At 44.3% G+C, this 27,223-nt stretch overlaps 1 protein-coding gene across 4 annotated transcripts in view; it reads right to left on the bottom strand.

Annotated features, from left to right (window-relative positions):
• LOC141103381 (coagulation factor XIII B chain-like) overlaps window positions 1–27,223 on the bottom strand; it is a gene marked incomplete in the record, with an annotated part of 968,440 nt that overhangs the window by 375,510 nt on the left and 565,707 nt on the right. For all 4 annotated transcript variants that reach the window (XM_073592895.1, XM_073592894.1, XM_073592896.1 and 1 more), the window contains 1 exon segment: window positions 19,774–19,947. In XM_073592895.1, the coding sequence (XP_073448996.1) occupies window positions 19,774–19,947 (174 nt within the window).

The following is a 27,223-nucleotide window of genomic DNA, read 5'->3' as shown; positions in this document are numbered from 1 at the left end:
AAAGAGGAGCATATCATCGGCGTAGAGCATTATTTTCTCATGCAATTCACCGTAGCGGAATCCCTTGATCTGGGGGCAATTCCTCACCTGTGCCATGAGAGGGTCAATGGCCAGTGCAAAACGCAGGGGAGACAGACAGGGGGCAACCCTGCCTAGTCCCCCTGCCCAGTGCAAAGGCATGTGACGTTCTATCTGACATGCGTATGGCGGCCTGTGGTGTCATATAATAGCCTCACCCATGTAATAAACCTGGGCTCAAACCCAAACTTAGCTAATGCAGCCCACAGACACCGCCAGCCAACATTGTCAAAAAGAGACAACAGTGTGCATCTGATGAGGTCTGCATGTTTAAATAGAGTCGTCTGAGGTTGGTCGCAGTGGACATTCATGGCATGAAGCCTGCCTGGTTCAGGTGGATGATGGACAAAATAACCTTGTTAACCCTCATGGCCAGTACCTTGGATAGAATTTTTACGTCGCTTTGCAATAGCGATATAGGCCTATAAGAGCTTGGATCTACAAGGGGCTTTTCCAGGTTTCAGTAGTAATATTATGTTTACCCGTGTCATGGTCATAGGTAGCCGTCCTGATTTAAATGATGAGTTAAAATCTTCAAGTAACTTAGGTAAAATCACCATATTAGGTGTAAACCTCCATAGGGATCCCATCATTCCCCAGAGCCTTACAGGTAGAAAAGCAGACAGCAGCCTCTTTCAACTCATCCAGCGTAAATGGAGTTTCCAGCTCCACGCGCGCTTGACGGTTCAGAGCCGGCGGGGCACAGTGCCTAGATAGTTTTGCAGTGCCTCATCTGTGTAGTTATCACAAGGTTTGTATAAGTCAGCATAGAAAGAAGCTAGTTCAGTGATAATTAGCTCAGGGTCATTCACCAATCCTCCCAGAGAGCTGGGAATTGCTCCTATGGCTGGAGATGATTGTTGAGACCTGGCAATTCTAGCCAGCAATCGGCCGTTTTTTTTCCCTTCCTCATAAAATGCTTCTGTGGTAAAGAACCGTTTACGTTCTGCGGTGGAGGATCTCAAACAGTCCAGGGAGTCCTGGCCAGAGATCCATGCCTCCCTTGCAGATTCTGACGGATCCATGACATATGCAAGCTCAAGCTGTCTCACCTGGTCTTCCAGCCACACCAATAGAGCTGATGAGTTGTATTGTAAGGCTGCTATTTCAGCTATGAAGGTACCCCTAAGGCATGATTTGAAGGCATCTCATCTCAGTGTTACATCTGTATGAAAGCGGTTATTATAAAAGTATTGTTCTATTTGTTTCACCACTCGTTCGTGTGAGGTAAAAAGTTTTAGCCGAAAGGCATTCAGCTTCCAGGGGGCTCTGGCCAGGGAAGCAGCTGGATGGGTAGTTAGTGTGCAGCCAGTGGGGAGTGATCTGATACCCCCCTGGGAAAATATTCCACCCTGGTGACCATGTTTAGAATTTGCGGGGACCCTATGCAGGGGTCAATGCAGGAGAGCGACCTATGTGTTTTAGAGAAGCATGTGAACTGTTTGGTTGCTGGATGCTTTTCTCTCCACACATCAGTCCAGCCCACCTCCTGTGGCAGCCAGCTCAAAATGGTGCCTCTGCCGCCCATTGGGGGCTGAGCTAGAGGGTGTCTATCCAGTCTGGGATCAAGGTATTCATTAAAGTGTTCCATGATCATGATGGGGACATCAGGTTTATCGACCATGTAAGACAGGAGAAGCTGCAATATCTCTCTAGAATATGGGGGGGGGGGTGTACACAAAAGCAAGTATCACAGTTAAACAATCTGCAGAATAAAAATATATATCGACCCAGAGGGTCTATGGCAGAGTCCAATTCCTGGTAGGCCAAGGGCTTGTGTACCAGTGCATTCACCCCACGGGGGTATGCAGAGTGAGTGGAGTGGTATGCCTTGCCCACCCAGGAGTATTGTAGGAAACCAACCGTGTCTTTTGTAAGAGGAGTCTCCTGTAAGCTCACTATGGCTGGATGAAACTTCTTCAAGCATGAGCTGATCATAGTATGTTTTAACGGGTCATGGACACCTCGGACATTCCAAGTCACTATCGGGGTGGTAGCCATGGTAAATAGGGTTGGGTAGTGCACCCGGGGTTTAGAGGCCGTTCCGCCTCACTCCCGGGTGTAAGAGAGTCACCTGTTTTGCTGTAGGCTCTTAGTTCTTTCAGATGGCAGACATTCACAGCTTGGCACGATAGCTTGTTCCACTGGTAGAAGCAATAAAGTGTGGGTTTCAGAGCAAAGCGCAACAGCGCAATACAAGTATAAAGAACAGTCCTGAACTGGTCTGTCGGGTATGTACTGCATACACGCATGAGGCAAGGGCAGACCGCCTCTTTTCACCCTCATGCCAAGAATTGTTCCGTAAACTCGTGCCAACCGGGCACCCATAAACACGTCCCCTCAACTGGGACATAGTAGAGTTTTGTGAACACTTGTGGGTACAACTCACCCACAGTGGCTTAGGTTGTAACTTGATGTATTGAGTCACGTCAAAGCTAGTTTAGATGAAATATGCTTTGTCCCGTTCTGTAAATAGTAGACTTACAGTGTCTGCAGGTAACATACCAACCATGTCAAACTCGTATTCCGGACATCAGTCCCATGTCGGCCTCACGCTGTTGCCGGAGGTCCTGTTCATTGTGATCCAGCTATGCAGCTGCATCCGAAGCGGATTCAAAAAAAGTTGACTGCCCCCCAGCAGTGATGCGTAGTTTGGCTGGATACAGCATCGCGTAGGTTACTTGAATTTTCTGCAGGAGCTTCTTCACCTCAGAAAATTTGGCTCTTTTCCGTTGCACCTCTGCCGAAAATTCAGGATAAAATGAAACTTTAGTCCCATTGAAATGTACAGAGCCTCTTCTCCCTGGCCAGTCTGAGTATGATCTCACGATCTTTATAATTCAAGAGCCTGGCCAACATGGATCTTGGTGGGTTGCCAGGAGGAAGGGGTCGAGTCGGCGTGCGGTGTGCCCGCTCCACTGCCAACAGTGACGTGAAGGACTCCTTGCCGAATATGTCTTGAAGCCACGTTTCTGTGAAAGCCATGGGGTCCCGGCCCTCCACCTTCTCTGGGAGCCCTACAATGCGGACATTGTTACATCTTAGACGGTTCTCAATGTCATATGTCTTAGCATTGGCCTGTGCTGCTTGTGGTAGTGTGGTCCTGGCGTCCCTGGTAGGTGGGGGTAATAGGTCCTCCACCTCACTGATTCTGCCCTCCACAGCCGTGGTTCTCTCCCTGATCTTTTGGAGATCTTGTCTCATAAGGGACACTGTTTCAGTGAGGCCCCCACATTGCTCTTTCAGTCCATCTACAGAAGCCATACATCTCTGTACTGCTCTCTAAAGACAGTGTGTCATCTAAATCAGGAGCACCATGCTGTCTATTAGGCTCATGAGCAGGGGTCTGTAGCAGTGGGAGAAGTGAGCAGTTCATCCCTTGCAGTTTTTGTGTGTAATAGAGCATGCCTCTAGGCTGCTCCTTCCCCTGCTGTTTCTGTGTCTTTTGAGACTTACAGCCTGTCTCCAGTGCTTTATCGGCGTCACGCGCCATTCTCTGAGGCCGAGGAAAGCCGGTGCCATCTTGGCCCTCTATGGCTGCCGCGGCATCCTTTTCGCCTTTTCGGGTCATCATGGGCCCCACAGAGTGCTGACTTCTCCCCTGTGGCTCCTCGAGTGGTTCGGCTGGCAATCTGGGTTCATTTCAATACGAATCAGTGGTGGGAAAAGGATTGGTGAAGGATCAGTAGCGGGAGCTCCGTGCTGTGCGACCGCTCACATACCCATCCAGGCCACACCCCAATTTGATTTTATTGAACACAGATCATAATGCAGGGGTAGGCAATCTTTCAGAGGTTGAGATCTACCTGGACCAAATGAAGGAAAGCAAAGATCCCCCAATGCACTGTCCTCTCCCCCTTTACAGCACCCCACACTATAGTGACCTCAGCCCCCTCCCCCTCAGTAGTGTCCTGTACCCCCCAATGCTGTGTCCTCTGCCCCCTTCACATCACTCCCCCACTGTAGTGTTCTCTACCCCTCCCCCCCCATAAAGCAGCCTACCCATCCCCCAAATCAGTGTCCTCTGGCCATTTCTCATCCCACCCCCCACCATTGTAGTGTCCTCTGTCCCCTCTCCAACAGTATCTCCTCTGTCCCCTTCACATCATCCCCCTGCCTCATACACAGTGCCATGTAAGTAGCACTTCCTACCTGCCAGCATGTGTTAAACAGAGCAGAGATCAGGAGACAGCATAATGCTGGGTGTAAGGCGGGTGCTACCAAAGTTCAAAATAACAAGCTGGTGTTTGCTAGGACCGCCTAGCAATTTATCACTGGGGCAGTTTCGGCCCCCACCCTCCATCCAGCACTATGCTGCCTCCAGTTTCCCACCCTGCAGTCAACATGAGATAGGTGGAGGCTGGGGGAAGGCAGAGCCGTATTCACGATCCACCTGTTGCCACCCCACGGTCAACTGGTAAATCGCGATCAACAGCTTGCCGACCCCGTCCTAATGGGAGTGTTGATTGCCACTTTAAGTGAGTTTCTAGAAGGCTTCAGCAGGCTTTCAACAAGCCTAAAGAAGTGCTGAAGCCTGCTAGCAGCTTGTTTAAAGTGGCAATCAACATTCCCATTAGGATTTGTGTTCAACATATGCAAACTGGAACTGATGGTACTTTAAAAGCAACCATAAACAAACAGAGGGTGGACCAGCCTAGTGCATTTTTAGATATGCTTTATTAATAAAATTAAAAGAACAAATCCAGGTACTGAACAACGGGGTTCTTGCATATCTTAACACATCACAATGAGAAATGGTACTTTAAAAGCTTCAACAAAGCTTGCTGAAAGCTCTCCAAATGTTTTGTCAAAGCTTGCTGTTCATTGTTCACACTGCTCTTACACAAGCTGAAGCCCGTGTGAAACAGGCCTTAAGGTCTGATTATAGAGCATTACCATTAAAATCAATGGAGGCGACTGACAAGCATCAATGCCTCATGAAAGCAACATGCTGCTTAATTTTTAACATGACACAACGCTAACTGCTTCTGTGTGAACAGCACTGTGTGGTGCCATTGCAATATGCATGGGAGGCATCATAAAGTTACCACCTCATCCCTTTAGAACCAAACGCATATGAATTACACAGACTCTGTGGTAATTAAACTCACTTAGTGCCTTATGTGCATTACATTATCCTTAGAACCTGTGTAATTAATATGCGTTTGGTTTTAAAGGGAATAGGTATTGACCATTTGAAGGGCAGTTATGAGGTTTTAGAAATGTTGAATAAATGCCGCATAAACACATGGTATTGGACGGGGGCATGACTTCCGCTGATACGACCGGATGTGAGCGGCGGAAGCTCTGAGTTCATCCTGAGTCTCCGACAGTATCCTGATTAGCATCTACTACTACCGAGACCCAAGAAAAATAAACAAATCTGGCGGCGAGATGAGTACTAAACAATCGGCTGCAGACCGACTTAAAGAGTATGCGAGGACTGAGAAAACTGATGGCGTGCGGAGCCCTCCGCAGACAAGGAGCGGGGGAGCATCGGCACTGGACGCCCAGAAAACCAGCACACCTCAGTCCCAGGCTGAGAAGCCAGAGAAAGCAGCTAAACTGACACTGGAGCAGATGAGCGGACAACTAATGGTGGCCATCCAAGCAAGCAGCGCAGAACTGACAGGTAAAATGGATGATATTAAAACGGACATTGGATTGATCAGGAAAGATATGCAAAGTATTAGAGACAGGATGGCCGAGGTTGAAAATAGGATATCTCAATTGGAAGATACAGTAATTCATATACCCAAAAAGATAGCAACGGTAGAAAAGCAGATTGGCACATGGCAGCAGAAAACAGACGATTTTGAGAATCGGATGCACCGCAATAATATTAGAATAATAGGTCTTCCGGAAAAAGTGGAGGGGTTTAACCCGGGGGACTTTATTGAAAAATGGTTGATAAATACATTCCCAGATATGGAGGTATCAAAGGCATTTGGGTTGGAACGGGCGCATAGGGTCCCTGCAGTGGTACCAAGGCCTGGGCTTCCCCCCAGACCACTGCTGGCGCGACTCTTGAATTGCAGAGACAGAGGTACAATTCTGCGGAATGCAAGACAAAAAAGAGAGATTCATTATGAGAACAGCAAAGTGTCAATATTCCCAGACTTTTCTCTAGAGTTACAAAAGCAGCGGGCAAACTTTTATGAGGTTAAAAAGAAATTGAGAGAAGCAGGAATAGAGTATTCCATGGTATATCCAGCCCGGTTGAGAGTGGACGAAGGAGGAAGGACTTTGTTTTTCAATACGCCAGGGCAAGTTAAAGAGTAGATTCTTGTACCTAAATAACAAGAAATGGAAAATCGTGAGATAATTTAAGGAAAAAGATGCTGTCGGGATAAAAATATTGGAAAGAAGAGAGGGGGAGGACTATGTTTGGTTGATAGCGGGAGGGGGGTGGGGTAGGGAGAGGAGAAATGATGGGGTTTGTTTTTTTTTCTCTCCCCCCTCCCCCTGCCGGAGGTTTGAAGCAGGGGACATGGGAGAGATGCGGGAGAATGTATTGAACCCCTCTTATCACAGAGTGGGAGTGTGGAGTGTTGGTGTGCCCCTGAAGGGGACGGATAAGGGTGATGTTTTGATTTTAATATTTGAGTGGCAAAAGTGCGTTGCTGGTGTTTTTTTGGTTTTTTTTGGAACACGATTCACAAACACTTGAGGGGAATATTAGAAGTGTTATATTATATTTATATTATATGTATATATATATATGTTATGTTATATTAAACCAAGGAATTAATAATTAAGTGAACACAATAGACGGGATAGAAGTAAGGAGGGGGGAGGGGTGGGAGTAACAAAGGGTGTTATTAAAGAAGAATAGGGATAAAAGGGATAGGGGAACTCAATGGGGAGAACAATATTTAGTTACACATATATTCATATAAATAAATTTAAACACGGAAACACAGAAGTGGGGGGGGGGGGTGTATGGGGGTTAAAATTGGGTGAGGCGAGGGGGGATCGAAATATGTTATAGGGTTTTTTTTCTTTTTTTTTTTCCTCTCTCTCTCTCCTTTTCCCTCCCCCTCCCGCCTTCCCTAGTGATAGGGAGGGGTATATTAATAAGTGCACCCCTCTTTTCTTTTTTTTATGGAGGGGGGGGCTAAGGAGTAGACAGGCTGAAACAAGATGAATTACCTGTATAAAAGCAGATGTAATATGTCGGTAATGCCCTAAAATTAAGGATGTGTTGCATGTATGAATGGATGAATGGAGGGAAAATGAAAATATGGTTACTAAGGGAAAAGAGGAGAAGTAGAGGTCAGGCTTCCTGGTAAAAAAGAATGATTAAGCATGGGTAGAAATGACTAGTAATTGTACTTTTTTGTCTTGGAATGTGAGGGGTATGGGTACGTGAGTAAAACGAGCACAGGTATTTACAGAAGTTGGGAAAACTCAGGGCAAAATAATCTGTATTCAAGAAACACATATGGTTAACGAGAGACTTGATTACTTGAAAAAAAAACATGGATACAATGGTCTTACCACTCATGTCACACAACTTTTTCAAGAGGGGTCTCTCTAATGGTGCATCGATCGGTGGCGTGGGAGTGCATCAGGGTAAGGGGGGACCCAGATGGGTGTTATGTTTTTGTCTTTACCCTGGTGCACTCACTCCCGGTTGTTTTTATGGGGATATATAATCCACCTCCAGCCACATTGGGAGTACTGAAGGAAGCAATGTTATTTATGTCAGAATATCCAGAGGCATATGTTATATGTATGGGAGATTTTAATATGTGGCTGGACCCAAAGATGGATAGATTTGGAAAAAAAAAGCCTTGGGAAAGGTGAGGGGTCTAAAATGTTGGAAAACTTCTTGAAGGAGCTAGGATGGTTTGATCTATGGAGGATTAGAAACCCAGGGGTCAGAGTCTACTCGTGGCATGCACCAGGTAGAAGGAGCATGTCTAGGATAGACCTGGCACTGGGGAATGAGAAAATACTCCCAATGGTGCACTTGGTTACATATATGCTTAAAGAGGTGTCTGACCATTCTGGGCTGATCTACGAGTTGAAGATAGGCCCTAGAGGAAGGCGGCCGGGATACAGAATACAGCCCTATTGGCTAGCCCAGATTGGGTCAAATGATCGTATACCGGAGCAAATAGAAATGTTTCTAGAGGCCCATGGGGACAGCATAACGGAGGGGGTAACATGGGATACCTTTAAAGCATATTTAAGAGTGATAGTAAGATCTACAATATCATATATTAAACGCGCTAATAGACAAGAGGAAGAGGAAATGGAAGATGTATGTAAGAAGGCTGAAGCAGAGTTTATTAAGAACCCCTCAATAATGAACCAGATAAAATGGGTAGGAGCGGTGCGTCAATACAAGAATCAATTAATAGTCAAAAATAAATGCAAGAGGCTCCAGTCAAAGCAAAAAAACTTTGAGCAAGGATACTACGCCAATAAAATAGTAAACTACCTGATAAAACAACAAGCATCTACACTGGTTATAACAGAGGTGAGGGATGAGAAGGGGGAGGACATTGGGAGAACTTTCTATAGATACTATGAGAAAATGTATACATCAACACTGACATGCACAGGAGAGGAGATAGAGAAATACGTAGAGGATTTGGAGTTCCTGAGACTAACAGAAGAGCAAAAAGGGGAACTGGAGAAAGATATTGAAGTAGAGGAGGTAAAGGAAGCTATTAAGTCTATGGGAAAGGGCAAATGACCGGGACCTGATGGTATCCCATTGGAAATGTACCAGCGGTATGTGGAAATTATTGCCCCGATACTGACTAAGATGTATAGGGGGGCATTTGATCGGGGGGAGATGCCTTCATCCATGTATGAGGCAACAGTAATACTGATACCAAAACCAGAAAAAGATAGAAAAGATTGTGCGTCCTATAGACCAATATTTTTGTTAAATATTGATTATAAAGTATTGGCAAAGATATTGGCTCGAGGCTTAATGGGGTAATTTTATCCATTGTATCTGAAGATCAAACTGGATTTATGCCGGGGAAGTCCACTACAAATAATATTAGAAGAACTCAGCTTATGGTCCAGCTGAGGGAGTACTTCCCAGAGTCGAGTGCCTTGGCATCGTTGGATACGGCCAAGGCATTCGACTCCATAGAATGGGGGTTCCTGCAGGCAGTGTTGAAAAAAAGTGGGTTTGGGAAAGGATTTAGAAAATGGGTGAGAATACTGTATAAACAACCATGCTCTAACCTCTTGATAAACGGAATTTTGTCTCCCACAGTGAAATTGCAAAGGGGAACAAGACAGGGGTGCCCGCTGTCCCCCCAATTGTTCTCATTGGCAATAGAAGCACTAGTTAATAGATTTAGACAATCCAAAATATATAAAGGGATTAGGGTGGGGGATAGGATTGAACACATAGGACTATATGCAGATGACATCATATTATACATGTAGGATGTACACATTTCACTAGGGGAGGCAATGAAAATAATAGAAACATATGGGATACTATCAGGACTTAAAATAAACTGGCAGAAATCCGCATTAGTGTTATTAGGGCCAGGAAAGGAGAGGAACCCTCAGACCCCATTAAAAATAGTGGAAACTTTTAAATATTTAGGAATAAATTTCACATTAGAACCACAAGAAGCTCTTAAGGCAAATATAGACCCCTTGGTAGAATATGTAAAGAATAAAGTGGGAGTATGGAAAAAACTACCGTTATCAATGGCAGGGAGAATACAGTTGATCAAATCTATTATACTACCGAAGTGTCTCTATGTGATGGCGCTTTCGGAGGTAAAGATACCAAAATATATATTTAAAAAATTAAACTCCCAGCTAACTAGGTTCATCTGGGCAAATGGGCGATGTAAATTAAAGCTTTCTACGTTACAAAGACCTAATAATGCAGCAAGGTTGGCAATACCAGATTTATATTTATATTATCTGGCGGGGCAATTCAAACATTTAAGAACCTGGGTAGTTCGGGAACAAGAAACGAGGGTGGAGAAATATTTGCTAAATAAGATGCAGGTAGGAGATCTACTGGTAGGATTAAAAACAGCAGAATTAAGAAAGATCGGAGTAAAAACCCCCCTTTTAAAGTTGGCCAGGTCAGTCTGGAAGGAGGTAAAAAAACTGACGGGGTTTAAGGATATCCCACCAGAAACGGCATTATGGAATAATCCAAAGTTCGAAAAATTAGAAATATTTGAAGATAGTAATTATTGGAAACAGAAAAAAGTAAAAACAATTGGCCAGATGTATAATAACAATGTAATATTGACATATGAGAACCTGTGTAAACAATATAACCTCCAGAGTAAACAATTTTATAAGTACCTACAGCTAATACATTTACTACAGGAACAGTTTGGAAGAAAAGAACTAAAAATCTCTAGATATCCCCTTATAGGCATATTAAAATCTCAAGGACCAAAGGGACTGACATCTAAGTTGTATTTACACCTATTACAGAGTAAAATAAGTGGAGACCCGGTGGGCATGAGGGATAGATGGCAGGGGGTCATCCTGGGAATGAGTGATCAGGACTGGGATGAAATCTGCTCCTCGCATTTGAAAGTATTGCCGGCAATGAATAAGAGGATAATTCAATTAAATATAATACATCAGACATACTTGGCACCAAACAGACTGTATAGGATGGGGAGGATGCAGGCGCCAGATTGTACAAGATGTGGGGAAGGAGGAGCGGATTTCATCCATGTGATGTGGCAGTGTGGATGTATAGGGAGGTATTTTCAACAGGTGCTCAAGAAATTAGGAAAAGTCATAAATAAACCTATTACGGCCTCTGTGGAACTATGTGTGCTGGGGGTGTGGATATATCAGGATATTTTTGCAAGAAGTATTATTCCTGGCTCGAAAACAAATAGTGGAAAAATGGATCCAGCCAAATCCACCTACAATAAATCAATGGGTGAGAGCAGTAAACCAAGTGGAACCACATGAGAAAATAATGTATGAACAAAGAGGAAATATACCGAAATATGATAAGATTTGGGCAAAGTGGAATAAATCACACTTGACGACAGATACAGGAAGACCAGAAAATATAGTATAAAATCAGTAAAAGGGGAAAGAATCAGTGACCATAAGATGGATGAGAGGGTAGAATGAGTTGTAAGAGTCAATGGGTATGAAAATAGATATAGATGTTAAAATTTGTGGAAGAGGGGGCGTGGCCAGCATCCGAGTAACATGGACGTGCTTTTCTAAAGCTCTGTGGAGACCGGGATTCAGCGACCTATTCCAGCGCACTCAGACCTCGTTTGCGGACAGAAACTGCACCCTGGGACTCTCCTTACCCCCCAGCAGCGTGGCATGACATCCTACAAGCGCAAGGGAGACAGGCACCCACAGAAAATAACGGCCTATATGACTCAGCCGGCCGTCGGACGAATCCAAGATGGCGCCGCGGCTGCAGCACTTGCATCTCTCCCCTCTCGACATATCTCCTCACAGGGCCGCATCACTGGGGAGGAGGGAGAGGATTGTATGGAGCTTACTAACCCTGAACAAGGCTTGCCTACCTCATATCCAGGCACTCCACAAACAGGCAGCCCAGCGAAGGCAAGGATGAGGCTTGACACAGACAGCACAGCAGCACCTGAGGTGAGCCTAAGCATTACACATGCTGTTAACCCCTGCAGTGCTTCTGATCCATTTGCTAGTTTCCCTACAAATGATCAACCTATTCTTGACACTACACTTAAGGACATGTTGTCTACCCTCAGGAACTCTATGCAGTCAGACATGTTATCCATTATGCAGCGTCTACACGCTGATATATCCTCAGTCTCAGGCAGAGTGTCCCAAATTGAGAATCAACTAGGGGGTTTTGCATCGACTGTAAACGACCTCGTTGATGCACATGAGGAGAATCTCGAGGACCGCGCTTGGATCAAGCGCAAAATGGCGGACCTGGAGGACAGGTCACGTCGCAACAATATAAAAATTAGAGGAATAGCAGAATCAGTGCAGCCCCACGAGCTACCAAGTTATGCAAAAGGGCTTTTCAAAGCAGTTTTACCTGACCTTAAAAATATGGAAATGGTGATTGATCGCATCCACCGCCTGCCGAAACCGCCTTCCCTACCTGATACCATACCACGGGATGTGATCTTACGTATACACTTTTACCATGTCAAGGAACAACTTATGAGGGCATCCAGAAGCGAAAAATCTCTACCCGAGCCATACTCGCACCTCCAAATATTTGCCGACCTATCACAATATACCCTCCAACTGCGCAGAGAACTTAATACAGTCACCAAAGCCTTGAGAAACCACAATCTGCCGTACAAATGGATAAACCCAGCTAAGCTTTTGATCACTTTCAAAGGAGCCAAATTCACAGCTACTAACCTGAATGAAGGGTTGCAGTACCTCCGCTCCTGGGGAATAATCCCTGACAATACAAACGCACCATCTGAAAACCGCATGGCCCCTATCCCACAGCTTGACGCCCAACTGCCGCAGCGTTCCCGCTACTCTTCCAGCCACTAAACGGGGTCCTACTAAGCTAGCAGTTATGTCCCGGTCAGCTGCAGAGCTCTGACTAGGCCACTTGAACTTTTTCCCCACAAGTTAGCCAAGTAAGTGCACAGCACTTTCCTGCAAGGCCGTCTGCACGGCCACTTGGCGCACAGTCAACCATTTTCTCATCTAAAGATTTACATAATTTTCTATTTTTGGTGTTCTTTTTTTGTTTCGTTTTGGTTTTGTGTTATTGTTGTTGCCCACCATCTCTGGTCTTCCGCATTACACAACTTTCCTAAGGGCGTAGGTACTACAGTGCTAACACTTGTAGACAACTTCCCCAATACTCCCTCCAAGCTAACAACTCAGGTCTCTTTGGAATTTTCGTCTCATCCACATTCAGAATGTCTATCAAATTCCTGACGATTAATGCTAAAGGACTTAACCATCCAGCAAAAAGATCTTCCCTCTGGAAACTGGCGAAAGAATCTCACTGCGACATTTTGTGTGTTCAGGAGACACACTTCAAAGACAAAGCTCCACCTAACTGCTCCAACAGCCAATACCCGCACATTTTCACGGCAAGTTCAAACTCCAAGAAAAGAGGGGTCCTAACTGCAGTTAACTCCGCTATAAAATTTGAGCTGCACAACAAGGTATTGGACCACAATGGCCGGTTCATCATACTAGTGTGTTCCCTCAACAACGCCTTGTTCACTTTAGTAAATGTATATGCGCCGAATGTCCACCAAATCAAGTTCCTAAGGAAACTCAAACATAAAATTGACACTGTTCAAAAAGGTGCTCTTCTCTGGTGTGGAGACTTTAACTTGACTCCGGATTTCGAATTGGACTCCTCAACCACATCCAGGCGTTGTAATCTCTCCTTGGGCCCTCTTCTGAAAGAATTTCAATTGCAGGATATCTGGAGATGCCAGCACGCGTCAGAACGCGACTTCACCTTCTTCTCACCGTGTCACAATTCATATTCCAGAATTGACTTATTCTTTACCGATCAGTGGACGCTCCAAAAAATCTCAGCTTCTCACATTCATTCGATAACTTGGTCAGACCATTCTCCAGTGAGCATCACCCTCACGGACTCGTCCCACCACTCACCGACCTTCCTATGGCGTATGAACACTAACATCCTCCAAAAAGACCCCTACTGTGCCATTCTAAAAGATCATTTGGAGCAGTTCTTCAACATCAACAAGGACTCAGTTTCAAACCCAGCTACAGTATGGGAGGCCCATAAGGCCTATATGCGGGGTATTTTTATTCAGCTAAGCTCTAGGGCTAAGAGAAAGAGATCGCAGCGCATAGATGACCTCGTTAAAGAAATTAATGTTCTCGACTCTTTAAACAAACAAAAAGCAAACGATCATTTTAAAACTAAATTGGGCCAACTCCGTTTAGAACTCCGCTCCTTATTATTGGAGCAATTTGAATTCAATCACAGATGCCTTAAATCCACCCTATATGCCACTGGTAATAAAGCGGGCAAACTTTTGTCCAAGCAAATTAAAGGGCGACGCACTAAAACATCCATCCCCTTTTTGTACCACCCATTCACTAGGGAAAAATTGATTAACCCTCAAAATATAGCGAATGCGTTTAGCGCATATTACAGTTCCCTGTACAATCTGAAAGAAGACCCCAACACTAAACAACCCACACCTTCAGACATATCATCTTTTCTCCAATCTATTGAGTTACCCACTTTATCCGCTCCACAACTTGAAACTCTGAACTCCCCATTCACCACCCAAGAAATAGCAAAAGCTATCAAACTCCTTCTGAACAACAAAACACCAGGGCCTGATGGCTTTGTTGCCGAATACTATAAACAATTTACCCCTATTCTAATAGATCCCCTTGCCTCGATATTCAATGCAGCTGCGATCTCTTCTTCTCTCCCTGAGAATATGCTTAAAACTTTAATTATCACACTGCCTAAACCTGGTAAGGAAGCCTCTTCCCCTCAAAATTTCCGCCCCATATCACTATTGAACCACGATCTGAAACTTTTTGCCAAAGTAATAGCAAGCAGGATTATTGACATCCTTCCTGCGTTAATTCACCAGGACCAATCCGGGTTCACGAAAGGGAGACAAACGGTAGACGCCACAAGGCATATAATCAATATCATACACCACACCAAACTTCGAAAAGTGCCTTCTCTGCTTCTGGCTCTAGATGCAGAGAAGGCATTTGACAGGATACACTGGTCATACCTCCAACAGACATTACAGAAATTTGGATTCCAAGGTCACATATTATCTGCTATAATGGCTCTCTACTCCCAGCCCTCTGTTCAGGTTTACTGTATGGCAATGCTCTCCTCCACCTTTCCTATATCAAATGGGACACGCCAAGGTTGTCCCCTTTCTCCACTGATATTCAACCTCCTTATGGAACCGTTAGCCCACAAGATCCGCTCCCATTTAAACATAGTAGGAATAAAAATAGGCACTGAAGAACATAAAATCAACCTATTTGCGGACGACGTAATTCTGATGTTGTCCGACCCACAATCATCACTAGAAGCGGTGTACTCGACTCTACAGGAGTTTGGCTCCATCTCCTATTACAAGGTCAACGAGTCCAAATCCCACATTCTAGGACTTAATATTCCCCCTACCACCCAAGAGATCCTCACTGACCGTTTCCCATTCCTCTGGGCAGACAAATCTATTAAATACTTAGGAATACAACTCACAGCTAATCCTCAATTCCTATTCCAAGAAAACTTCATCCCCTTCCTCCACTCTCTACAATCCGAATTAGCACACCTTGCCAAATTTACACTCTCATGGTTAGGAAGATTGGCATCCTTCAAGATGCTTAAGCTTCCACAGCTATTATACCTCTTTCGTAACCTACCTATTCCGATTCCCACATCATATTTCCGTAAACTGCAAACAATTTTAAACCACTTTATCTGGCAGGGCAAAAAAGCAAGATGTTCACACTCTAAGCTCATTAAACATAAATCAGCTGGAGGCATGGGTCTTCCTGACCTCAGGGACTACTACCTAGCAACAATATTAGCACAGCTAAAAATATGGTTTACGCCCAACATACAAAATTCATGGAAGAACTTAGAAAGCATACAAGTCCCAGGGGGAAACTTACATAGCTGGATCATTAGCACGCTTCACAAGCACAAGAAAGACACGCTTTTATCCCCTACTGTATTAGCATCAAGGGCAGCCTTCCAACATCTAACGCTCAAATCACCACACATATTGAAATGCCACTCTATGTCATGTATTGAAATGTTGCTTTCTATCCTGTATACTGTATGATACTTAAGGCTATTGATGTCTAAACGATATGCATATATATTTTATGTCACTTTATTTGTATAACATGCCCCCGAATTATACTCTCAATATCTGTATGTGATTATTGTTTTGTTATGTTTTCCTCCATCAGATTGCCCTCCTAACCTGTATTGCACTGTCCATCGGCCCTGTTTCCCTGCTATAGCAACAAGATTCGGCACTATATTCTCTATTTAGCTGCATATAACATATGCTTTTCTCTTATTGGTCCTATACCACGATCTGTGATCCGCCCGGCACGAAAAGAGCCGCCTGAGCGAAGTTTGGACTCATGGTGGCGCTGTGTGAGGTACAGAATCATCTGTCCTCCATCTTGCGACCCCAACGGACATGCGCAGTCCGCCGGGGAAGCTAGACGTGCCGGCGGGTGCAGTAGGCGTGGCCACGCCTCACGACGTATGCGTCCGCATGCGCTGTGGGTGCCTGGCGGCGCGCGCTCCACCCGGGGGGCCAGTCATAGTGGTTCCGCCCCTCCCTCACCACAATCAGCTGTTGTAGCTCTTCCATCAACAGCTGATAGGTGGGGAGGGCTTTATATATCCGGCTTTAGCCCACACCAGGCGTCATCTGCTGCTGACAGGACGCTTTCGGTGTGAGGTGCTGTAACACTTGGTTAGTAACCCACCACATATTTATTGACATGGATTTTTATGTTGTAACTATTGGCTGTAAATCCTGCTTGTTGTCCGTCATGCTTCACTTGCTTCATTCGCTATCTGCTATGTTCTGGGGTTTACTCTTTTCTCTTATAATACATCCAATGATCTAATCTCTTTCATTGAAACTATTAGCCATTCATGCTACTTGGATGCCCTACATTTTTTCTTTTTTCTTTTTTCTGTCTTTTTACTTACCATCCTTTCTTTCTGTTTCTTTTTCTTCCCCCTTTCTTATTCTCCTTCTTTTTTCTTTCCCTTCCCTCCTTTCTATCTCCCCCCCTCCTCTTTCCCCCCCCCCCTCCTTTCCCCCCCCCCTCCTTTTTTCCCCCGCCCCCCCCTTTTCTTCCCCCCCTCCCTCATTTCCCCCTCCCCCTCCCCCTCTCCCCTTCTCTTTTCTTTTTCCCCCCCTGTTTTTCACAAATCAGGGTTCTAATTTACCTCTTATTTTCATGTTGACCTTCCAGCTACTTGGACCACACTTGATCCACACTCACCATCAATTACTGTTCTTTATAATTTTAGGCGGACCAGGTAGGACACACTTTTTGGATTTTCCATGCATTACTTTGGCTATCCATATGTACGCACATCCTTATATATATATATATATATCTTCATGATTTACAGGATACACATTTGGCCCCAGTGTGATCTCAGATCTAAACTGCCATACGCCCGTTAACATTGGGCCCTCCTTCCCATTGGAAGGAAGAACAAAACCATCTTACATATCCATACCTTCCTATCTCCACCTCGACAGTGGCTTTGTGAATACTGCTGTTATACTTTACTAAAGCTCTACACATTACGACCAGGGAACGCGTCCGATGGGCAGTACGTCAATACTTCTATGTTTCTTTTAAACTCGTCTTGGAATGCATAATCTATATCCATAGATACCAATGTAAGTGTAAACAGAAAAATGTATGTGTGTATACATACAGATTCATATAACTATAGATTTTGTCCTTATGATCTTTTCACTGTGCACTCACCATGTTTATGTTATACATACTATTTCCCATATAGAAAATTCTTGTTGCAAACCCTACAATCACCCCTGAAGAAGGAGGCATAAGCAACTCCGAAACGCGTCGGGTGCAAATGTATTGGTATCATTAATCTTTGTATTTATGGAACTGCATTCCTTGTTTTTAACTATGTGATTATGTGACTTACTTGATTATTTTTTGTAATTAATAAACTGTTACCTACTTTACATACCTTTCTAAATATTTTCTTAAATGTGCCTTTAAAGTCCGCCAGGGGAATTTCTCTTGCTTTAAATTCGAAATTTAGGATGTGGCACAACCAGTAGATAATTGATCGATCAAATTTCTTGAAATCACCACACAGGGGATCTCTGAACTCAATCCCCATCCCACTACATACGATCTCCCTTCTAACACCTGATAGCAACATCTCAGCATGGACAATGAGAGGCATCACCTTAGCGTCAGACCTGTATACATCCGGAAAACTTAAATCCTTCCCCACACTTCAGAAGGAGTTCAACCTTCCTAATAAAGAATATTATCAATACCTTAGAATCACCCACTGCCTAATCCATTCACCTGCCATATTCAAATTTTTCCCTAATCAACTATTGAAATATTGGTTTGAGGAGAGTCCACATATTAAAGGTATATCACTTTTCTACCAAACGTTAAAAAATAAAACATTCTTCACTAAAACCCAACCCCAAAATAAATGGGAATGTGAACTGGGAACACAATTCTCAGAAGAGCAATGGAGAGAGGCCTTAAATGCACCATACAAGACAACTAAATCAGCAAATCTATGGGAACTATCATATAAGATTGCCTTCAGATGGTATCGAACTCCACATATTCTGCACATAATAGACCCCTCTAAATCACAACTGTGTTGGAGAGAATGCGGCTCCCACGGCTCACTTTTACATGTTCTATGGTCTTGTAGACTCCTAACCCAATACTGGGCCGAAGTTTTCAAACTCATTCAAAATGTCACCCACATTCACATAAGTCCATCTCCAGAACTCGCAATATTAAACCTAGGCATTGAGAAATTCCCCTACGCACTCAGAGGTATAATTACTCACATACTACTAGCAGCTAAACTGATCATCACACGCAACTGGCATTCTAAACTGAGCCCTTCTTGCTCAGAAGTCATAACTACTACTCAATTGCACTGTACTTATGAATGTTTATTTGCGTCAAGCAAAGGCCGTCTCAGTAAAACGCAAGCTGAATGGTCCCAATGGTCCATCTGGTATAAAGATACGCACGATAAGACAAATTAATAGATTAATGTAAGATATATAATGACTATGATATTCTGACCACTTACTCTTTGCATTCACGTGGCATCACCATAGGGAACACACTGATATATGTAGACTACCTACAGCGTTACAGAAATGGAGGCAACATCTGTTATCCTTGTCCTCAGTTTAATATTGTTAATGTTAACTCAGCACCTACATAAGGCATCAGACAATTAGCTCTCTGCCTATAGTCTTCTTAATCGGCTGTGATGTAAACAAGAAGCAGTCTATCTCTCCCTCCCCATCACAGCTTGAACCCACTTGGGGTGATGAGGGAATGGAGGATCACCTCCCATATCTAGCTGGTTTTGAATTCAAGTCTGTTCATTTACATGCCTTTAACCTGTTAATTATCGCAGCATGAATTGTTAGAATTATGACCACTTCATAGTGTCTAACATATGAAACTTGTACATTAATGCTTTGTTCTATGTTTGTATAAAACCTCAATAAATATATTGAAATCAAAATTTGTGGAAGAAAAGATAGAGAAATGATAATGTAAACTGTGTTAAACAATTTGTAAGTAAAAATTTTGTAATAAAGAGTTAAAAAAAAAAAAAAAACACATGGTATTGACACACATGGGAATGAGCCCTTAAAACTCCCTCCCCCTAATCCTGGGGACTCCAGCAGCAAGCTCTCCCAGCTATAGCTAATTTTATGAATTTTGGGGTTTTTCCACTCATTCTGGGTTTTTTCCACTCCTCTTGCTGTATTTTCTCTAATATCATTTAAAATGCAAAATGAGTGAGATCTGCTCTTAATGGTTACAGGTGTGCAGGCATGCCGACTCACACAGAGACTTTGCTGTTGGTGTCCCTGACACTGGAAGATCTACTGAAAGATAACTTTTTCTAATTTTTATTGAAATATGCCAAACAAATTAGAAATTAAGACTTACCGATGCACCAAGGGGGGGACTGCCATTTTCCATCTTTACATAGACCTTTTTCTGAACCATACAACTGATATCCAGGATCACACTTCACCTCTATCTCATTTCCATTAAAATATTCAGCCTTTGGATTTATCACTTGAGCATTTGAGGGTGAGGGTATAGGAGGACATTTTGACTCTGCAAGAAAGATTTACGTAGGACATAACAAAGGTCATTAAAATAAAACTATCCTAATGTAAAATATATTATTATTGCTGTATATAACATCACATTTATCTGAATGTACATTTGGGTTTACCACTTACTAGACAAAAAAAACAGACCTGAAGCCAATATAGCTCACATTGTATCTACAATAGAGAGGCCATACATAATATGCATTATGCTGTGTAATTAAATGTACAGTTAGTATTATTTCGAAAACATTTGAAAAACAGTAAATGGGGGGCGCATGCGCGGTGCGGATCAGGAAGGAAGCAAGAGGCTGAGAGCTCCGTGAGCAGCGGAGACGAACGGCACTTCCCCAGGGCTAAAAACACAATTTGTACCTCCGATTTTTCCCTGCACCCATGACAGGAACACTCGGCGCATGCCGGGACCCAAAAATCGCCGCAGTAAACCGGCCCAAAAGTCCCTCATCTCATACTTACTGAGAATAAGGGAACACAGCATGATGACCCAAGATGGCGCCCGGAAGAAGCAGACTCAGGCACTTCCACAGGCTGCAGCCTCCTCACCAGCACACTCCCTGGGGGAATGTGAATATTCTCTGCAACTCACTAAGGCAGACTTAGATGAGAGTCTCACCCTGAAGTATAACAAAATAGTTCAAAAGTTTCAATCAGAGCTGCACAAATCCACTAACACCTTATCCCTGGAGATTGCAGCCCTGGGCAGCAGAACTGACTTATTAGAAACGAAACATGATGAGCTTACACTGGTCTGTTCAGATCTCAGAAAGGAGCAAGATTCCCTTTCAGAGACGGTCCTGCAACTCCAAGCCCACATTGAGGACCTGGACAACAGGAACAGACGAAACAATCTTCGGGTACGGGGGGTCCCCGAGTCTGTGACTGACCTGCTGCCCACTATCCAGAAGCTGTTTCAGTTGCTCCTACCTGAATGTCCGCTCTCAGCATTATCCTGTGACAGGATCCACAGAGCCCTGCATCCACCCCCCTCCTGAGAAGCCCCACAGGGACATAGTGCTATGTCTCAAGGACTTCCTAATCAAAAGAGGATATCCTTCGGGCATTAAGAAACACCCCTAACTTGCATTTGGAGGGCATTCCAATTCAAATATACCAGGATATCTCCCCTACCACCCTGGACATATGCAGGAAGATGAAAGAAGTCACGTCAGTCCTCCAGTCTGCTAGCCTCCGATATTGTTGGGGATTCCCATTTAAACTTCAAGTCCCCACAATGGCAGGACCTACAATGTCACCACACTCACTGAGGGCAAGGAACTATTGGCGAAACTCGGCCTCCTGGATGCAGAGGCCTTACCCAGGATGCCGTCCACTCCTCGCCATTCAGCCATTTGGGCCACCCCACCTCCCAGGACAGATTGCTGGAATTAACTTTGCGACTAACTTTGTTTTTGCTTATTTCTCTCCCTCTATTTGATTTTTTGATTTATGTTTACTCAAGGTTCAGTTTAAAGGAGAACTCCCGCCATGCTTCACAGCTATCTCTCCAGGCTCCGAGCTGATTTCCTGGTTGCGTCCGCTTGTTTGTCCCCCTGCTTTACTCCCGTTGGGGCTCGTCGGCCCCCCATCTGCTCGGTGATGTCCGGGTTGGTGGGACCCCACAGGTTCTTGTGCACAATGGCATAAGGTATGTGCTGATTTCATTGACCCACGGATTTAGAGTACCGGACCCCTTGGTCCACACTGACATTGATCTTTGGGTCAGCTGGAGGTCTTCCCCCCTAACTCCCCAAGACTATGCATTGCCATTTTTGGCCCAGTTTCAAAGTTGCTGATTTTTCCACTTTTTTTTACTTTATTAGACCACTCACCTTGATATTTTTCCACAATTGTGATTCAAATGCCGATATTGCACCAGATATGTCTGTCAAACAGGGAGACACCTCGTATATATTCATTACACTTATGCTATGTAGTCTTAAGGGTTTTGTGTGCTGTGGTGTGGGCTCCCCTCTCGGCCTGGACTCTCCACGATTCTTCAATCTCCCGTTTATACCCTACCATGGGTCTTAAAGTAATCACCCACAACATTAAGGGGTTTAACTCACCTCACAAAAGGAGAAAAGCCTTTAGGGCGTATAAATCAGTGGGTGCTGACATCCTCCTTCTGCAGGAGACGCATTTTTCCACCAGTAACCACCCATCCTATATAGACAAATCGTTCAAACAATGTTACTTTTCTACCTTCGAGTCCAGGTCTAGGGGGGCGGCGATCCTCATTAAAAATTCTGTGATGTTTCAGGCTCAGCGGATCTACAAAGACCCGCAGAGTTGTTTTGTTAAAGGATCTATACAGGATAAACTGATAACTTTGGCCTCAGTATACTCTCCTAATGCATCTCAAGCCACTTTTTTAAAGAATTTTTTTCAGGTCCTAGATAAGTTTCACTAGCCCCATGTACTTATCGGGGGGGACTTCAACTTAGTTGCCCACTTTGTAATGGATAGAACTAGCATGGGTTCCTCTTCTAATGCCTTCCCCAAATCCCTTCAGCACTTCCTAAAGTCCTATCAACTGATAGATGCCTGGAGGGCTCACAATGTAGGCTCTCGGGAATAAACTTTTTACTCTTACCCTCATGACAGCTACTCTCACCTGGACTATATTTCTGCACTCCCTCCCTACTCGCAAACTCCACCTCAGCGACCCACATGTTTGTCCGTGGTCAGACCACCACATGGTCTCCTGCCATCTTTCTTGCATAGGTCTCCCATATACAACCAGAACCTAGCGACTCAATGACGCGCTACTTACAGACACCATAATACTGACCTAACTATCTGAACGCCTGGCGGACTATTTTAGACACAATGACAGACTAAATAGTCCCCACGTTACTTTGGACAGCCCATAAGGCTGTAATGAGGGGTCACTTGATTGAAATCTCAACCACGAGAAAACACCAAAAACAACTAGAATCTCAAAGACTCTCCGCTGACCTCGAGAAACTTTACCACAAACACAGTCAGGCCCCGTCGCATGACTTACTACTCCAAATTAACGAAAAAAGAAGAACCCTAGACACCTTACTCTCAGAACACACAGAACAGTCCCTTAGATGGGCTAAGGCTCGTTTCCTTCTTCACAGCAATTCGGCATCCACTATGTTCGCATGGAAACTAAAACAGACTACACAGCCAACTCACCTCTATAAATTGAAAGACCACAATGGTAATCTCACCACCCATCACAAAGACGTCTTAAACATCTTCTCCTCCTACCAAAAACTATTCTCTGACCCTGGTTTCCCACTCCCTCCATCCCCTCCAACTTGGTTGGATGCCCTTACACTTCCCCAGCTCACACAGGAGCAGTCACAAATCCTCAATGCCCCTTGCACATTAGAAGAAATAGCTTCTATCATTTCCTCTCTCAAACCCTCTAAAACTCCAGGCCCAGATGGATTCTCTGCCACTTACTACAAAAAATTTGCTGATGCCTTAATCCCTAAATTGACCAAACTCTATAATTTTATCCTGAAAGGAAAACACTTCCCAGAGGAAATGCTACTGGCCAACATCTCCCTTATACCTAAACCAGGAAAAGACCACACCCTACCCCAAAATTTCCGTACCATCTCTGTCATTAATAATGACCTAAAGATCTTTGGACGACTACTAGCAGATCGCCTAGACTCGGTCATTACCACACTGATATCACCCGATCAAACGGGCTTTATACCATCAAGACAAATCACAGATAACATCTGCTTTGCAACAAACATTCTACAAGATGCTGACACTCACTCCAAGAAGGTATTACTCCTGAGGCTGGATATAAACAAGGCCTTTGACAGTGTCCTCTGGCCCTATTTAGACTCAGTTCTTTCCAAATTCGGATTTAGCGGCAAATTTATACACGGATTTAAGGCCCTGTACCACCAACCCTGTACACGCATCAAACTCCCAGGGTGCAACTCTGACTATTTTACCCTAAAATGCGGAACCAGACAGGGATGCTCCCTCTCCCCCCTTTTATTTGCCCTTGCTATGGAACCCCTGGCCTGGTCCATCTCTAACAACCCCAACATAAAAGGATATAAAAAAGGTGATCAGGAATTTAAAATTAGCTTATATGCGGATGATGTCCTCTTATTTATCTCCGACCCACTCATCTCCCTCCCTAACCTAATGTCCTCCCTTAACTCCTTCAAATCATCTTACAGGGCTTGGAGTGAACCCATCTAAATGCACAGCATTGCCTATCCATCTCCCCCATCCTTTACTGACCACCCTTAAAAACAACTATAAATTCTCCTGGAACCATAGCTCATTACAATATCTAGGAATAAAATTGTCTCCCTCCCTTAAACAAATGTACTCATTAAACTATCCACAAGCCTTCTCTAATGTTAAACACCTTCTTAACCAACGGTCTTCGTACCATATTTCATTCCTAGGCCGCATCCAAGCAGTCAAAATGTCTATCCCCCCAAAGCTCCTGTTCCTCTTTAGATCTCTACCCCTGTATGTATTCCGCTCCACATTACAATTAATTCAGTCAGATCTGCTCAGATTCATATGGCCAAATAGGAAGCCCTGATTGAGCCGCCCAATGATGTATAGGGCTCGGGTGAGACGTGGCTTGGAATGCCCGGATCTATGGAAGTACTTCCTGGCATCCCGCTTTGTTCAGCTGGCACAATGGCACGCTTCACCCGCATCCATACCTTGGCTGCAATTTGAGCGGATCTCAGTGGCTCCATATTACCTCCCAGGTCTTCTTTGGTCAGGCTCAATATCTCCCAGGGACGTTGCCCCATTGAACGGCATTGTGGGCCAGTCTCTCTACCTCTGGTCTCTCTACTGGAAAAAATTCAGATTAAAATCTGACACTTCACTCCTATCCTCCTTCATGGGAGAACCCTCATTCCCCCCAGCTTTTAAAACAGGGGAATCATTTCACAATTGGAACGAACATGGATTGGTAAACTTAGAATCTCTGCTACAAGGTGCATCCTTCTGTTCATTCGCACATTTGCAGCAAACTTATGCCCTTGACAGATTAGACTTTTACCAATACCTACAGATAAGGCACTCATATTATGGGCAAACATGATACCCATAGACATGTGCACACTGAAATATTTCGTTTCGGAATTTCGTTTTCGTCCGAAAAATAAATTTATTTAGTTACTCCCGAAATTCGTTTTTATTTATTTCGTTTTTCGTTAAAAATTGCATTCGTCCGAAAATCCAAATTAAGGTCGAATCTGTCATTAAAGGCTTATGGTGTCTGTCGAATGTTCAAAGAAGATTCGACGGAGCAGCTAAACTGTACGACGCTGTATAGTTTACCTGCTTCGGCGAATCTTCTTACAACTTTCAACAGACACCATAAGCCAAAGTACGTGTGTACTTAGTTCTAGCTATTTTACTGCTCCTCCTCTTTGGTTACAATCAGCCAATAACATTCATCATCATTATTTTTATTTATCTTTTCTCCCCTACGTCGAAACTTTTCTCTCTACATCAAATCTTTTCTCCCCTACGTCGAATCTTTTCTCCCCTACGTCGAATCTTTTCTCCCCTACGTCGAATCTTTTCTCTTTATGTCAAATCTTTTTTCTCTATGTAGAATAATCTTGGACTAAGAGTTAAGGTTAGGCACATTCGACCACAGGTTTGATGGAAACAGATTGTTATTGTCATCATCATGTCGAATCTCCTATCTATATCGAACTGTTGTAGCAACAAAAACGAAAATAAAGCATTTGTTTATGTCGGATCTTTCGTTTTTCGGATTCTGCACTTTCGTTATCGTTTGTTAAAACGATAACGAAAATACCTGAAATTCGGACGAAAATGCATTCGGACGAAAACGAATGCACATGTCTATTGAAGGGTGCATTATACTGCTGCAGTTTGTAATCTGGTCAAATGATACTACAATCCATATGTCTGTAAGGTCTAAACATCAAGGTTTCTAGTTTTTTTTCTAAATAATTTTTTTTTTATTAATCTGTTCATGGGCCACCTGAGAGATGTACTTTTTGGAGGATTAATCCTAGTTTGTGATTGTAACTAATGTCTTCTCAGTGCCTGTACACCCTGTTTTTATGTTAATCTTTAACCACTTGCCAACCGCCTCACGCAGATATACTGCGGCGGAATGGCACGGGCAGGCAGAATCACATACCTGTACGTGATCTGCCTCCCGCAGGCGGGGGGTCCGATCGGACCCCCCCCCCGGTGCCCGCGGCAGTCGGCTTGTGTCTGGGAGCGATGACAGGTAAGGGGGAGACCATCCATTCGTGGCCCCCCTCTCGCGATCGCTCCCAGCCAATCAGATTCTTCCTCTGCTGCTGTATGCTAAACAGCAGCAAAGGAAATTATGTCATCTCTCCTCGGCTCTGTATTTTCCATTGCGGCGCAGAGGAGAGAAGACTTCAATGTGAGTGCACAACACATACACACTCAGTAGAACATGCCAGGCACACAATACACCCCCGATCCCCCCGCGATCACCCCCCAATCACCCCCCCCGTCACACCAACACCAAGCATTTTTTTTTCTGATTACTGCATTGGTGTCAGTTTGCGACAGTTAGTGTGGTAGGGCAGTTAGTGTTAGCCCCCTTTAAGTCTAGGGTACCCCCCTAACCCCCCCTAATAAAGTTTTAACCCCTTGATCACCCCCCGTCGCCAGTGTCGCTAAGCGATCATTTTTCTGATCGCTGTATTAGTGTCACTGGTGACGCTAGTTAGGGAGGTAAATATTTAGGTTCGCCGTCAGCGTTTTATAGCGACAGGGACCCCCATATACTATCTAATAAATGTTTTAACCCCTTGATTGCCCCCTAGTTAACCCTTTCACCAGTGATCACCGTATAACTGTTACGGGTGACGCTGGTTAGTTCGTTTATTTTTTATAGTGTCAGGGCACCCGCCGTTTATTACCGAATAAAGGTTTATCCCCCTGATCGCCCGGTGGTAATATGCGTCGCCCCAGGCGTCAGATTAGCACCAGTACCGCTAACACCCACGCACGCAGCATACGCCTCCCTTAGTGGTATAGTATCTGAATGGATCAATATCTGATCCGATCAGATCTATACTAGTGTCCCCAGCAGTTTAGGGTTCCCAAAAACGCAGTGTTAGTGGGATCAGCCCAGATACCTGCTAGCACCTGGGTTTTGCCCCTCCGCCCAGCCCAGCCCACCCAAGTGCAGTATCGATCGATCACTGTCACTTCCAAAACACTAAACGCATAACTGCAGCATTCGCAGACTCAGGCCTGAT

Source organism: Aquarana catesbeiana, linkage group LG07 (genome assembly GCF_042186555.1).
Source record: "Aquarana catesbeiana isolate 2022-GZ linkage group LG07, ASM4218655v1, whole genome shotgun sequence".
NCBI lineage: Eukaryota > Metazoa > Chordata > Amphibia > Anura > Ranidae > Aquarana > Aquarana catesbeiana.
The sequence above is the reverse complement of the archived record's forward strand: the minus strand, read 5'-3'. Positions and strand labels throughout refer to the sequence as shown.